Source organism: Sorex fumeus, unplaced genomic scaffold (genome assembly GCF_029834395.1).
Source record: "Sorex fumeus unplaced genomic scaffold, SorFum_2.1 ptg000003l, whole genome shotgun sequence".
In the NCBI taxonomy this organism is placed as follows: Eukaryota; Metazoa; Chordata; class Mammalia; order Eulipotyphla; family Soricidae; genus Sorex; species Sorex fumeus.
Window position 1 is genome coordinate 18,343,635 of NW_026606060.1, and position 14,253 is coordinate 18,357,887.

Genomic DNA, 14,253 nt, shown 5'->3' on the forward strand with positions numbered 1-14,253 from the left:
GGGTGTTGTTCCTAGAGAAATGCGTATGAAGTCGGCACGGGTCAGGGTTCCTGCGGGAACACACTGGCTTTCTCCATCCTTCAGGCTCTGGGTGGCCAGACGGAAGAGAACATTCGTCCAAGCAAAGAGCCGGCCGAGCTGAAGTTCTGGTACCCGAGTCCGTGGGCGTCCAGGGGCCTTCTCCTCGTGTGCTTCCCGAGTGTGGGGATTCAGGCAGGCCAGGCAGGTCGTTTGCATGTTCTCGTGACTCCTCTGCCCGTTGGCAGCTCAGCCTGCTCACAGGGGCAACTTGTCGTGAAGAAGAAGCTATGTCTGTCTGTGAGGGTGCTTGGTAAACTGCCCGTGTGCTACCAGTGTTTCTGTCTTGTTTTGTTTTGTCTCTTTGGGGGCCACACCCGGCAATGCTCAGGGACCACTCCTGGCACTGTGCTCGGGAAGTGCTCAGGGGACCGTATGTGTCAATGTTTCTACTTGCTGGCTTTTTGCCCAGTGAGCTTTGTCTAGTGAAGACCAGTCAGATTGTTGGGAAACTGGGCTCCAGGGAGGGGAAAAGTGGGTATCGGTGTGAAGGCGGGACATGTGGAACCCCTAGAGAGAGGGTGACAGAGGGGTCTGAGACATGCTGAGAAGTGTGGGGTACCGGAGGGCTAAATCTGTCCCCAGGCATAGCCTCTTGCCTCCTTTCATGCCCAGGCCTGCCATCCGCCCCACCCCCATCTGCTCCCGTGCCTCTCACTGCCCCTGGGGGTATGACACCTTCTGCTCCTTTAGCCCTGGACCACTTTTCTGAAAGCCCAGCCCAAGCCCTGCCTTCTCAGTCTGTTCTGGGTTAATGAGCAGAAACGTGACTGTTCTAACCTGATCCTGGTCAGGCCTGGTCAGGACTGTTCAGCCCACAGCCGAGTGACGGCCACGGATGACGCAGACTCCCTTCAGTCTCTGTGATGGGCCTCCCACCAGCAGGAAGAGCTGCAGGCCTCTTGTGCTGTGTCCCCTGACAGAGACAAATGGTCTGCTTACAAAACTATTAGCTGTCATTCATCAAACGCCTCCCGCATGGGAAGCACCGTGCTCAGTTCTGACGGCATCTGACAACCTGCACCGTCACTGAAGGGCTCCTTGCTTTAGAGACAGAAACTGGAAACCCAGTTGTGAAAATGCTTGTCCAGGGTCAGGAAGACATACAATGTAGGGGTTAAGGTGCTTGCCTCGGACAAGGCCAGGGAGAGAGCACTGCGGGTAAGGATCTTCCCTTGCACACGGCAGACCCAGGTGCAATCCCCGGCACCCCAGGTGATCCTCCGAGCATCACCCAGGAGTGATTCCTGACTGCAGAAACAAGAATAACCCCTGAGTGTTGCCAAGAGTTTTTTTAAAAGATTTATTTTTCTTTTTGGGTCACACCCAGCAATGCTCAGGGGTTACTCCTGGCTTTGCACTCAGGAATTACTCCTGGCGGTGCTTGGGGGACCATATGGGATGCCAGGGATCGAACCCCGGTCGGCTGCATGCAAGGCAAATGCCCTACCCACTGTCCTATCACTCAAAATATTTAAAATATTTTTTAAAAATTAAAAATAATAATAAAAGGCACTTGCCTTTGACAAGGCAACGATGGTTTGATCCCCAGCACGACCACTGAGAACCACTGGGAATTACTCAAGAACAGTCAGGAGTCGCCCCAGCACCACTGGCTGTGGCTTTCAAACACAGAAGGCTGTTGAGGACCCAAGGTCTACCCTGGAAGAGAACTTGGAATCCGTGATGGCGGGACACCAGTGCTCCCCCATGCCTCCCCACTCCCTCTTCCCTCCTTTCCTCAGGATTTTTAATTTTTGGGGGCGGAAGGGGGGCTAAGGAGCTACACCTAACTGTGCTCAGAGCTTACTCTTGGCTCTGCACTCACTCCTGGCAGGAATCCAGGGACCCTGTGGGATGCTGAGCATCAAACCCGGTCCGACTGTGTGCACGGCAAACAACCTCCCCGCTGTAGTATCTACCCAACCTGAGTGGGTTTCATTTAAAGCATGTGCACACATTCACACCCACATGCTGAGAACTTACTGTTTGGATTTTCTGCAGTAGCGCCTGGGAGGAAGTTAGTGCTAGGTTGCACTTCCTGGGCTTGGGGAGGGAGGTTGGGAGTTTGGGCCCCACCTGGAAGTACCCGGGGGTCACTCCTGGTAGTGTGGGTGAGAACCAGATACTGGGGATTTATCTTTGTCAGCCACAGGCAACACAAACGCCTTATACCCTCCTATGGTCCTGTGTCTGGTTTCTGAAGTTGAGGAACTCTGGAGTGAGACCAAGTGGTGCTTTCTTGAATGTGGATCTGTATTACCCACAAGCCTGTGCGTGCCGAGTGATGTCATTCATCCACTCACAGGATTCTTCTGGAAAGGCATTTCTTAGGGAGTGGAGCATCATAGGAGAGTCAATTTAGGGAATAAAGGGACAGGATTGCTGGCTGGGCCTCTGTCCCTGCATGCACCCCACTTGTCCCCTGCCCAGAAGGCCTTCTCCCTCACTGGAAGGTTCTTCAAACTCCTGGGCCCTCAGTGCTGACCTGTGAGTCGGCCCCCTTCACTGCCTGGTGGGTGATGCAGGCGGTGCCCTTGCAGTCAGGAGCGGCCAGCCGGTATCCACTGCAGAGCCCTTTTTCCAGGCACCCGAGACCAGTGTTTCTCAGTTTCTCACACTTGCCATCTTCCAACTTGGTTTCCTTGCAGTGGTGCCCGGTCCTGCCAGTTGGTTCCCTGGCCGCTAACCATGGCCCCCCACTTATGCCGTTTCACTTGGGGGCCCACAGGTGGAGGGGGTGTCTTGTGACCCTGACTGAGGAACGCTGCTCTCAAGGCCTCATCTCACCAGTTGTCATCTCTCTGTCCCTGCAGTACCTGCAGATGAAATGGCCCCTCCTCGATGTCCCCTCCAGCGCCACAGTCAAGGACACCAGGTCACCATCCCCTGCACACCTGGTAAGTCTGTTTCTCCGTTACAGAGTCAAGGGGCCTAGCACTCCCCCTGCCCCCCCTTCCCCAGGATCCCTCGGACTGATGGAGTCTGGCACTGTGCCCCGTGTGAACACGAGGAAGAGCCCGAGCAGTTCGGGTGTGCTTAGGTCATTGTCAGGCATTAATTCCACCCCCACACGCTGGAGCCCGCACGCATGTGGCCCCCGAGCTGGCTGGTTGAAGTGCTGGGCCCACCTGGGCAGCCTGGGGCTAGCGCGGGATGGTTTCCTCTCCCCTACCACCACAGTTCCCTGGAGCTGCAGGAAAGAGCTAATTTAGTGAACTCCTGGGTCTCCGCGGGGCGTGGGACACAGTGGAATCTGCGCTGGCGTCTGCGGCCTTCCTTGGGCTGCTTCCTGCTGGAATTGAAGGCAGAGGAGAGATGCTCCTGGAACATGTGTGCCCTCACACTGGACTTTTTTTGGGGGGGGGGAGGGAGGATGACACCCAGTGATGCTCAGAAGTTACTCCTGGCTCTGCGCTCAGGAATTACTCCTGGCGGTGCTTGGGGGAACATAAAGGATGCCAGGGATTGAACCCAGGTCAGCCGCGTGCAAGGCAGACACCCTACCCACTGTGCTATCACTCCAGCCCACACTGGACCTCTCTTAGGTACTGTGGGCACCCATACAGTGAATCTGAGATTCATAAAGGGGTGTAGCCAGAAGGAAGACAGATGGCTTGACCCAGCCATGTTCCAGGCCAGTAGACCGGGGGCCCTGATCCTCTGGAGAATTTTACTTGACCTGCATGCCCCCTTCCACTGTTCTCTGCCTGTTGCGCATCTCTTCAGCCCTCTGGGTTTTCTTTTTTTTTTGGGGGGGGGGGGGCAGGCGGTCACACCTGGTGGTACTCGGGGAAGGTATGGATGCCAGGGAACAACCCTAGGTCAACCACAGGCTAGGCAAGAGCCCTCCTCGCTGTGCTGTCTCTTGACCCCACTCTAGGTTGTTCTTTTGTTTTGTTTTGTTTTGTTTGCTTTTTGGGTCACATCTGGTGATGCACAAGGGCTACTCCTGGCTCATACACTCAGAAATTACTCCTGGAGGTTCTCAGGGATATGGGATGCTGGGAACCGAATTCAGGTTGGTAGCGTGCAAGGCAAACACCCTACCCACTATGCTATCACTCCAGCCCCTCTGGGCTATTTTAAAGCTGGTCTGTATACATGACTTTATCTCATTCAGGACATTTAAAAATATTCTGATGGCCACATGGCAGTAAAGACTTAGTTTCTAGTTGTAGGGGGTAAGGCGCTTGCCTTGCGTGTGGCCAACCACCGTGATCTCTGAGCACTGCCAGGAGTAACCAAGAGCTCTGCTGGGTGTGGTCCCTAACTCTCGCCTCCCAAATAAGGCTTTGCTTCTAATTGTGCAGAAGATGCTGGTCCTGAGCATGTGAGCCAGCGGCCCTGTGTCTCTGCGGCCCACCAGTTTTCCCCTGACCTGTGTCCAAGGCTGCCCACCGCGGAGGCAGGTGTTAGACCCTGTGGGGATCAGTGGCCACTGAGTCAACTGATCCCCAGGCCGCAAGCACACCTTGAACATGCCTGGAGCAGGTCAGGGAGGTGCTGGTAAGGGCCCTCCACTGCCACTTCCGGGGCAGGAGCACGTGGTGCGAGTGCCCTCTAGTGGTCAGTTTGTGCAAAGGCCGAGTGCACCTACCCTGCAGTAAATTGGCCCTTCTCCCCCCAGCTCAACTATCTCTCACCATTTGGGACCTTTCCTTGCCTCCTGTCCTGCCTCCTTCCACCTAGCTGTTGCAGCCCACTACCTGCTCAGCCAGCCAGAAATGACCGGCCCTCCTGTGGTGTCTGCCTGTTCTGCCTGTGCACTGTCTAAAATCTCCATCTGTATGTTTCCTTCACTTTTAGTTGCTGTTGCAATGACCAGGGTCACACTAAGCCCCGGGTGCTTTGGGGAAGGAGGATGCCAGGGCTTGGGACCTACCCAACGGTACTCAGGGACTGTTCCTGGCTCTACTCAGGGGTCACTCTTGGAGCATTCATGGAACTGTATAGAGTGCTGGGTGTTGAACCCAGGTCAGCCACCTACCAGGCAAGCACCTTAACCCCTGTACTATCTCTCCAGCCCTATGTTTCTTTTGGGGAGGGGGACTGGTCACAGTCAGCAGTACCCAGGGCCTATTCCTAATTCTCTGCTCAGAAGTCATTCCTGGCAGTGCTCTGGGAATCCTTTGTGGTGCCAGGAATCAAACCAGGATTAGCCATGTGAAACCAAACAAACGAACTGGGGTAATGAGAATTACCCCAATTCTCTGCAGCTTGACCCAGCGATTGCCACAGGTGCAGATGGGGGTCACTCACTCTGTGCACACATGCCCACTCATTCAGCGGGGTACGTGCACCTACTCTGGCTGGGCTCACCTCCTGTCATGGCTCTGTGAGCGCCGCGGGTGACAGGCAGGAGGGCCGCTGTCAGAACTATGCTCAGCCCAGGGGGGTGACTCTCAGGGTCAGATTCATGACCTCTACTGGGCACCAGATCCCTGATGGATTTTAGAATCATAAGCAGCTTATTTTCTGGCGAGATTTACATGGGAGATGGCAAGTGAAGTACTGCTGACTTGTGGACATCCCGTGGATCCCGGCCTGTCTGGACACAGAGGGGTGTGTAAATACGCCAGCCCCCATGAGTGTGACGTTTAGTGTCGTTTTGTTTTTGTTTTGTTTGTTTCACACCCAGCAATACTCAGGCGCTACTCTTTACTCTGTGCTCAGGAGACCATATGCCAGGGATTGAACCCAGGACAGCTGCATGCAAGGCAAACACCCTACCCGCTCTACTGTCAGCCCCCTTTGTTGTTGTTAACTCTCCCAATAAGCTCTGAGAACCAACAGGACCAGAGGGACAACTCCACAGGCTGAGCACAGCTTTGCATCTGGGGCGGGGGGGGGGGGGGGTCCGGATTCTAACCTCTGCACCATGTGGCCCCCTGAGCACCAGGGAGGAAGCCCATGAATGAGTAAATAACTAAATAAACCGAGATCCTCCATCTTCTCAGCACTGGAAGTGCAGAGAACTTCACGCCTCCTGAATAGGTTGACACTGCTCTGTCGTACCTCCAGTACTGATTTTAATTCCTTCTTCTTCTTCTTCTTTTTTTTTTTCTTTTTGGATCACACCCAGCGATGCACAGGAGTTAGTCCTGGTTCATGCACTCAGGAATTACTCCTGGCGGTGCGCGGGGGACCATATGGGTTGCTGGGAATCGAACCTAGGTCGGCTGCATGCAAGGCAAACTCCCTACCCGCTGTGCTATTGCTCCAGCCCCACCTTCTTCATATTTTTAACTTATTTTCCACATTTGGGGTTTAGTTTAGTTTTGGGTTTGGGACCACATGCAGAGGTGCCCAGGGCTTCCTCCTGTCCCTGTGCTCAAGGAGCACTCCTGGTGGGACTCCTGAGGATCAAACTGGGGTCAGCCATGTTTGCGAGGCAAGTGTCTCAGCCCCATGCTATCTGTCTGGCCGCACTCTAGCCTCTCTCTCGCCAGGTTTGTTGGCAGCAAGGCTTGGGGAAAGGGAGAGATTGTCCCAGTGCCCGCTGCTAAGATGGCCCCTGCTAAGATTCCTGACTCTGAACATTCTCACTCTCCCCCCACCTGCAAAATCTGATGGCGCCTACCTCCGCTCAGAGCTGCAGTGCACTCTCCATGCATTGTCAGTCGATTCCCAGTCTCCCTCATCTCCTTTCCTTCCCTCTGCCCCAGCCTCCTGGCCTCTTTGGGACTCCTCAGATATGCCGAGCCTATTGCCCACCACAAGGCCGTTGCACCATGGTTCCTTTTGCCAAAGTGCTCTTCCCCCACATAGCTGCACCTCCCGCTTCCTACATCCCTCGGGTATTTATTAAAAAATCATTTCTAGGAGGATTGAAGAGATAGTACAGCGGGCAGAGTGTTTGCCTTGCCTGCAGCTGACCTGGGTTCAACCCCAGCACCCTATATCGTCCTCTAAGTACCACCAAAAGTGGTCCCTGAGCACAGCTGGGTGTGTGTGACCCAAAACAAACAGCCCCCACAAAAAGTGAACGTGAACCAGAGTGATAATACAGGAAGTAGAGCACTTGCCTTGCACATTGGCTGACCTGGGTTTAATCCACAGCATCCCGTGTGGTCCCCCAAGCTCCACCAGGAGTGATTCCTGAGAATAACTAGGTTAGCCCACAAAAACAAACACAAAACAAAACAAAAGGGAATGCCACAAGGGTAAGTCTTTTTATCTACATAGACAAGATTCTGCAGCGCTTTCACAAAACCTCCCTGTGGCCCAACTAGCACACACTAGATGGGACAGAAATGCTGCACTTCCTCCTGGCGTTTGTGTTTCCTGTGGGCAGCTTGTTCAACAGGTCCCCATGGGGACCCACACTGTTTCCCTCTCTGGCCGCCCAGCTCTGCTCTGTGGGCAGATAGTCTCCGCACACTTCAGGTCATGAAATCAAGTGGCTCTCAATGTCTTTCAGTAGAGGGAAAGCTTTGTGGGAGATAGCTGGTCAAATTCTTAATAGGATACTGTGACAGATTCGACTGAGCTAATATTTTGCCTTTAAAGTAGTATTTGTCGGGGGCTGGAGTGATAGCACAGCGGGTGGGGCATTTGCCTTTAACTCCCCAGATCACTCTGTGGTCCCCTGAGCACTGCCAAGGGTCACAGCACAGAACCTGGAGGAGTCTCTGAGCATCGCCTGCTGTGACCCCAAAAGACAAGATCATATTCATTCTAATAATAAAAAAGTAGTTTTGGTTAGAGAGGGATGGAGAGTAGGCATGTGTACAGAGAGATTTTGAGTCTTTCCTTCTCAACTTTAACTTGGCCTGATTCTCTCATATTTCAGCCTATATTTTGTACCAACCAACCAGCCTACTTCCTCTGAAATAGAAATATGGGATACTTTGAAGTCTGGCCCATGAAAAACATAAAAAGAACCCCAATAAAGGTCAGAGAGATGGTGTAATAGTTAAGGCATTTGGTTAGCGCATGAGGGATCCAGTTCTATCCTCAGCTCCCCATATGGTCCCCCGAGTCCATCAGAAGTAAGCCCTGAGCATAGCCAGATTTAGCCCCCAAAACAAGACCTCAAAGACCAAGGTAATTACCTTCCATGCCAAAGGATCGGTTCCTGTAGAGGAAAGGTTGAGTCTGATCAAAATAAAAGAAAAATAATGTTTGTTTGTTTTTTATCTTTTTGGGTCACACTTGGTGATGCTCAGGGCTTACTTCTGGCTCTGCACTCAGGAATCACTCCTGGCAGTGCTTAGGGGATTGAACCTGGGTCAGTTGCATGCAAGGCAGACACCCTACCCGCTGTCCTATTGCTCTGGCCAGAGAAATAACTTTTTTACTTAAAAAATTATAAACATTGGGAAGAAATTAACCTTTGGCTCGTTTCCCTTCCCTTCCTTTCATTGCACTCTTGTGGCAGTGACAGACTTGGGGTTAGGGGTTCACACCCCCCAGCCTACAGTTCAACATCTTCCGTGGTACTTGCCTTACATACCTGGCTGTGTGCAGAGTGAGGGACCACAGTGAGGGGTGTGTACAGCACTGGAGACCAGACACAGAGCACAGTCAGATGCCCAGGTTGTGTGACACCCATGGGAAAGAACACAGTTTGCATGCATGGGCCTCTGGGTTCAGCCTTCTCCATCCACTAGAACCAGTTTCAGAACTTGGCTCCATGTGGGCAGTGGCCCAGAGACTAGGATCGGACCAACTCTGACTTGTGGCTGGATCCTGAGTGTCCTCGGGACCCTGTTCTTCTGCTGGCAGGCTGGCCGGCCCCCTGTCTTGGAGAAAACTCCTACTTTAACTTTAATGGGGATTTTGTGATATTTAACTTCACCTTGATACTGAGCTTTATATAAAATGTTCAGGAAATCCCAATTTAGCATAGACTCACTGATGCTGTATGTTCAATGGCGATATCTTCAAAGGCCAGGAAAGGGAATTGATGATAAGAATAGGGACACCAGGGCTGGAGCAATAGTACAGCGGGTAGGGCGTTTGCCTTGCACACGGCCAACCTGATTCCCAGCATCCCATATAGTCCCCCAAGCACTGCCAGGAGTAATTCCTGAGTGCAGAGCCAAGAGTAACCCCTGAGCATTGCGGGGTGTGACCCAGAAAAGAAAAAAAAGAATAGGGACACCATTTGGGCATTGATAAGCAACATCAGATGAGCCCACCGGGGAAGTGATGGGAAGCTCTTTTGGGCATCTTCCTGGCTCTGCTCAGGGAACATGGGGGCGGGGGTCCAGAAGGGGTCCAGGGTAAATCAGGGTTGGCCGCTGGCCAGGCCAGCACCTTACCCACTGCATGCTCTCTGCAGCCTTTGTTAAGGCTCTGGAGGAAGCAGAAACAAGACAAGACGGGTGATGAGAGCCACACGGGGCTGGTAGAATCTAGTCTATCCTGACCAGCTGTGAGTCCAACTAAATCGTTCAGCTCTGAGCTGTTTCCTCATCCTCACTGGCAGTAATTGTTGCGTCTATGCCATATTGAAGTAAAGGAATTGATATTTACTGCTGGGCGCATAAATTGGAGCTTTGGGTTGGGGCTTGTTGGGGCTCGACATGTGCTCAGGGGATGTCTGTGTCTGGGATTAAGCCCAGGCCTCCTCCCGAAAAGCATACACGCCAGCCACTGGGCAGTCTCTGTCATTCCCCGATAGCTATTTTTACCATAATTATCCTTATTGTTGGTTCAGATTAGGCTCAAACCATTACAGAATAAATTCAGCCTGCCAATCCTCAGTGCACCCATTTATTTTCATTTCAGCACCTCCGAAACCAGAGTATGATCATTATGTGCCAGTGTTTTATTTTTTCTTTCCTGGTGGTTCTATTTGCATTGATGCTGTGTGGTCCTCCTGCATTGCCAGCAGGTTTGTTCGCTGCTGTACAGGACTGTGTGGTTTTGCTTTACATTGGTCTCTGCAGCTAAGTTCAGGAGGCCGGAGGTGACTCTCTACTCCCTCCCTACAGCCCTGAAGACCACCAGGCCATACCTGGTAGATACCCAGCGGTTAGATTTGGGTCTTTCCACATTCATGACTGCCTGTGCCCTTGCTGGTGTTTTTGGGTTGTTTGTTTGTTTGTTGGGGGTGGGAGCCAGGGGCAGTGGATATATCCCGTAGTGCTTTGGGGAACTCTGTGAGGTGAAGAAGGCTTAAATTGGGGTCAACTTCATGCAAAAGTGCCTTACCTTTACACTGCCTCTCGGCCCTTGCACTATTGTTGGTTTGTTTGTTTGTTTGTTTGTATGTTTTGGTTTCTGGTTTGGGGGCCACACTCGTGGTGCTCAGGGATCACTCTTAGCAGTGCTCAAGGGACCTGATGGGTTGCCAGGAATCTAACCCAGGTCAGCCCCATGCAAGGTGAGTAACAATATTACTGGCTGTTATCTCTCAGCCCCTGGCGGCATTTTTGGAGTTAGGTGAGCACAGCAGGGCCCTGGCTGCTCTTTCCTTGAACCCTGAACAGATCCTATAAGGGCTGCTAGGCCGTCACAGACCCCGCTCCTCTGATTTCCTCCTTGCACTGGAACTTGAGAGCTGTTGTTTTTATGACTTGACAAGGGTGTGTAGAAGCCTTTAAAACCCACCGAGATGATTCAATAAATAAAATTATAAAAAATGAAAAAAAAGTAAGGTGGAATTCATGCACAATTCAATCAGCTAATTGGTGGCTGAATAAATAGCAGTACTCCTGCTTAAAAAAATAAAATAAAATAAAAAAATAAAACCCACCGAGATTTGCTGAAATTCTGGGCTACAGCGGATAGGGCATTTGCCTTACATGCAGCCGACCCAGGTTCAATCCCCGGCACCTCCTGTGGTCCCTGGAGCCCACCAGGACTAAGCACCATTGGGTATGATCCCGAAACAGAGTAAACTTCACTGTGATCCTGGAGCCTGTGTGCGCTGCAGCTGCCAAGGGCCTTTTGCACCCATGTCTGGGGAGCAAACACTGCTGAGCTGCAGGAGGCGGCAGGGGGAATGGGTATTGGCCGCCTCCGGAACAGGGAATGGGTCCTCGGCGAACAGCTGCTGGGGGTCCCTCTCTTTGGCTTCCACTCCCAAGTCTGTTTGTCTCTTTCAGTCGAATAAAGTTCCTGTTGTTCAGCACCCACATCACATGCACCCGCTGACGCCCCTCATCACCTACAGCAACGACCACTTCTCCCCCGGCTCCCCACCCACGCACCTGTCCCCAGAGATCGACCCGAAGACAGGTGAGCGGGGGTGGAGTCAGCACCTCCCACCATCCAGGTGGTCCATGATGTGGGAATGGACCATGCGGCTTCCTCCCCATTGACTAATACAGCCTTGGCCTCAAGGGAGAGTAACCAGAAGCCCCTGTGTAGACTATCCTGCCCGACCCGCAGCCCCAGGGTTTGGGGGTGCTGGTTTGGGGCTCCACGCTTTTGAGGGGGTCTTTCTTTAGAGGCATCACTGCCCCCATAAAGAGGGCACATGAGGCCCAGGTCAGAGTCTGTATCTCCATATCTGAGGCAGGTGCCCTAGAGTGCTGGTCAGCAGGGGGCCTGGGCCTCTCAGACAAGGACGTTCTGTCCCAGTGGGGGGCCAGGAGCTGGCCGGAAGATCCTACTGTCCTGGGGGGGGGGGGGGACCTGCAAATCCCTATGGTATTTAAGGTGTTGGTCATGACATGTGTCTTTGGAAGCAGGAATCCCCCGGCCCCCTCACCCATCGGAGCTGTCTCCATACTACCCGCTGTCTCCGGGCGCCGTCGGACAGATCCCACACCCCCTCGGCTGGCTGGTTCCACAGTAAGGAAACACGCCCTCCTGCCCTCCTGCCCTTCTTCCTTCCCTCCTTCCATCCCTCTATCCCTCCTTCCCTCCACTCCTTCCTTCCCCCTTCCCTCCACCTCTCCTTCCTTCCTTCTCTCCATCCCTCTTTCCCTCTCTCTCCTTCCCTCTCTTCATCCCTTCTTCCTTCCTTGCACCCCTCCTTTCTTCCCCTTCCCTCCATCCCTCTTTCCCTTCCTCCATCATCTCTTTCCTCCTTCCCTCCCTCCCTCCTTCCCTGTTTTCCTCCCTCTTCCTCTCTCCCTCCTCCATTCCTCCTTCCACCAGACTCTGCTTCCTCTTCCTCCCATCGACCCTAAGATCCAGAGGCCACTGACCCCCAACCTGCCGCTCCCTGTAGCTTTCTCCCACCCCTTTCTCTCTCCTCCCTCCTTCCCAGGCTGCTGTGCTGACCAGGGGTCCCAACTCCCTTTCTTTCAGGCAGGGACAGCCCATGTACTCCCTCCCTCCGGGTGGCTTCCGGCATCCTTACCCTGCCCTGGCCATGAATGCCTCCATGTCCAGGTGAGTCGGTGCCAGGGCAGCCGCCCTTTCTCCTCGTGTCCTCTGACTTAAAACCTCTCGCCCCAGTAGGGATCCCAGGCACTTCCTCCCGGTGGGGTCAGAGCAGCAGAGAAAGTGCAGACTGCCTTGCGACCCCACCCTTCCTGGGTTGGGTGGGCCAAACCCTGGCTTTGTGGGGGGGCACCGGGTCCCGTGCTGGGCACCGAGCGTCCGTCTGACTCACCTGCTTCCCTTTGCTCCCACGCGGCCAGCCTGGTGTCCAGTCGCTTCTCCCCTCACATGGTGGCGCCGGCCCATCCTGGTCTGCCCACGTCAGGGATCCCTCACCCCGCCATCGTCTCCCCCATCGTCAAGCAGGAGCCTGCGCCCCCCAGCCTGAGCCCGGCTGTGAGCGTGTGAGTAGCAGCCCGTGCTGGGGTGGTCCCCGGCACGCTTCTTGGCTGTGAGTGGTCCCTGCGGTGCTCGTGTCACTACAGATGCCCATCTCGGGGGTGGGAGGACCTGGGTTCAATCCCTGGTGCCACAGAGGGAGGAAGGGCATGGGGGGACTGTGCGTGTGTTCTCCAGCTGCCGTCAGAGGCTGTGAGAGGACTCAGAAAGCATCTGTCGTCTCTTCTTCTCCCTTCCCAACACCCCTGGAAAGGAGGCTCTCCCTAGCCACCTTGGGGGGACTTGTGTCTACCCCAGCACCGAGTGGATCATCCAACTTAGCTGAGCGGGCCACCGCCCTCCGGACAGAAATTGGGGGGTAAGGGCTGGAGTGATAGCACAGCAGGTAGAGCGTTTGCCTTGCACATAGCTGACCCAGGTTCGATTCCCAGCATCCCATATGGTCCCCCAAGCACCGCCAGGAGTAATTCCTGAGTGGATGAGCCAGGAGTAACCCCTGTGCAATGCTGGGTGTGACCCAAAAAAGAAAGAAAGAAAGAAAGAAAGAAAGTGGGGGGCCAAAGGCTGAATCAAGAGGAGCCTTGAGGCCACTGCATGCTGGGGAGAGGCCACTGATGTTTCTGGCCACGGAGACACTTTCCCCTTCCCCTCCCCGCTTTATCCCTGGGCCTGTGCCACCAGCTGTCCCATCCACCTGGACCCCTCGGGGAAGTCACCCCAGGGCGACTGGGAGGTCCACTCCCAGAGGCCAGAGCACAGTGGGCACAGCGAGTCGTGGTGGGGCAGTGGGCACACCCTCACCGCTCGCCCTCTGCCTTCCAGGAAGTCACCCGTCACGGTGAAGAAGGAGGAGGAGAAGAAGCCCCACGTGAAGAAGCCGCTCAACGCCTTCATGCTGTACATGAAGGAGATGCGGGCCAAGGTGGTGGCCGAGTGCACCTTGAAGGAGAGCGCGGCCATCAACCAGATCCTGGGCAGGAAGGTGAGCCCCGGCTCCCGGCGCCCCGACCCTGTGCCCGGCGCCCCCGCGCCCCTCACTCACTCATCTCCCCCACCCTCTCCTCACAGTGGCACAACCTGTCCCGAGAAGAGCAGGCCAAGTACTACGAGCTGGCCCGCAAGGAGCGGCAGCTCCACTCCCAGCTCTACCCGACCTGGTCGGCGCGAGACAACTACGTAAGTCTCCGCGCGGGGCAGGCGGCGGGAGGGGTAACCGCGCTGCCCCTCTTGAGGAGGGCGAGCATCCTAATCTCAGCAGATGAGCACAGGCTTGGCCTTCCACCCCCCAGAGTTCCCCACCCCACTCCCCGCAGAGGAGGTCAGCCAGGAAGTGTGTGGTGTCTCATCAGGATTGGCCTTGAGTCCATAGTCAGGACAGTGAGCTGGGGGAGAATTCTGCCATCCAAGTGTCCTTGGCCATGTCCTTGCGCGGGACTCTAGAAATCCAGGGGTGAACAGGGCAGAGAGTAGCCCAGTGTCCTTACACGG

The 14,253-nt window shown here is 54.4% G+C and overlaps 1 protein-coding gene across 1 annotated transcript in view; it reads left to right on the forward strand.

Moving 5' to 3' along the window:
• Window positions 1–14,253, forward strand: part of TCF7L1 (transcription factor 7 like 1) — a 176,521-nt gene that overhangs the window by 157,698 nt on the left and 4,570 nt on the right. Inside the window, exons 4-10 of the mRNA XM_056116702.1 lie at window positions 2,895–2,978; window positions 11,139–11,271; window positions 11,727–11,829; window positions 12,292–12,375; window positions 12,627–12,770; window positions 13,588–13,747; window positions 13,834–13,941. Coding sequence (XP_055972677.1) covers window positions 2,895–2,978; window positions 11,139–11,271; window positions 11,727–11,829; window positions 12,292–12,375; window positions 12,627–12,770; window positions 13,588–13,747; window positions 13,834–13,941 — 816 coding nt within the window. The remainder of the gene's footprint in view (window positions 1–2,894; window positions 2,979–11,138; window positions 11,272–11,726; window positions 11,830–12,291; window positions 12,376–12,626; window positions 12,771–13,587; window positions 13,748–13,833; window positions 13,942–14,253) is intronic.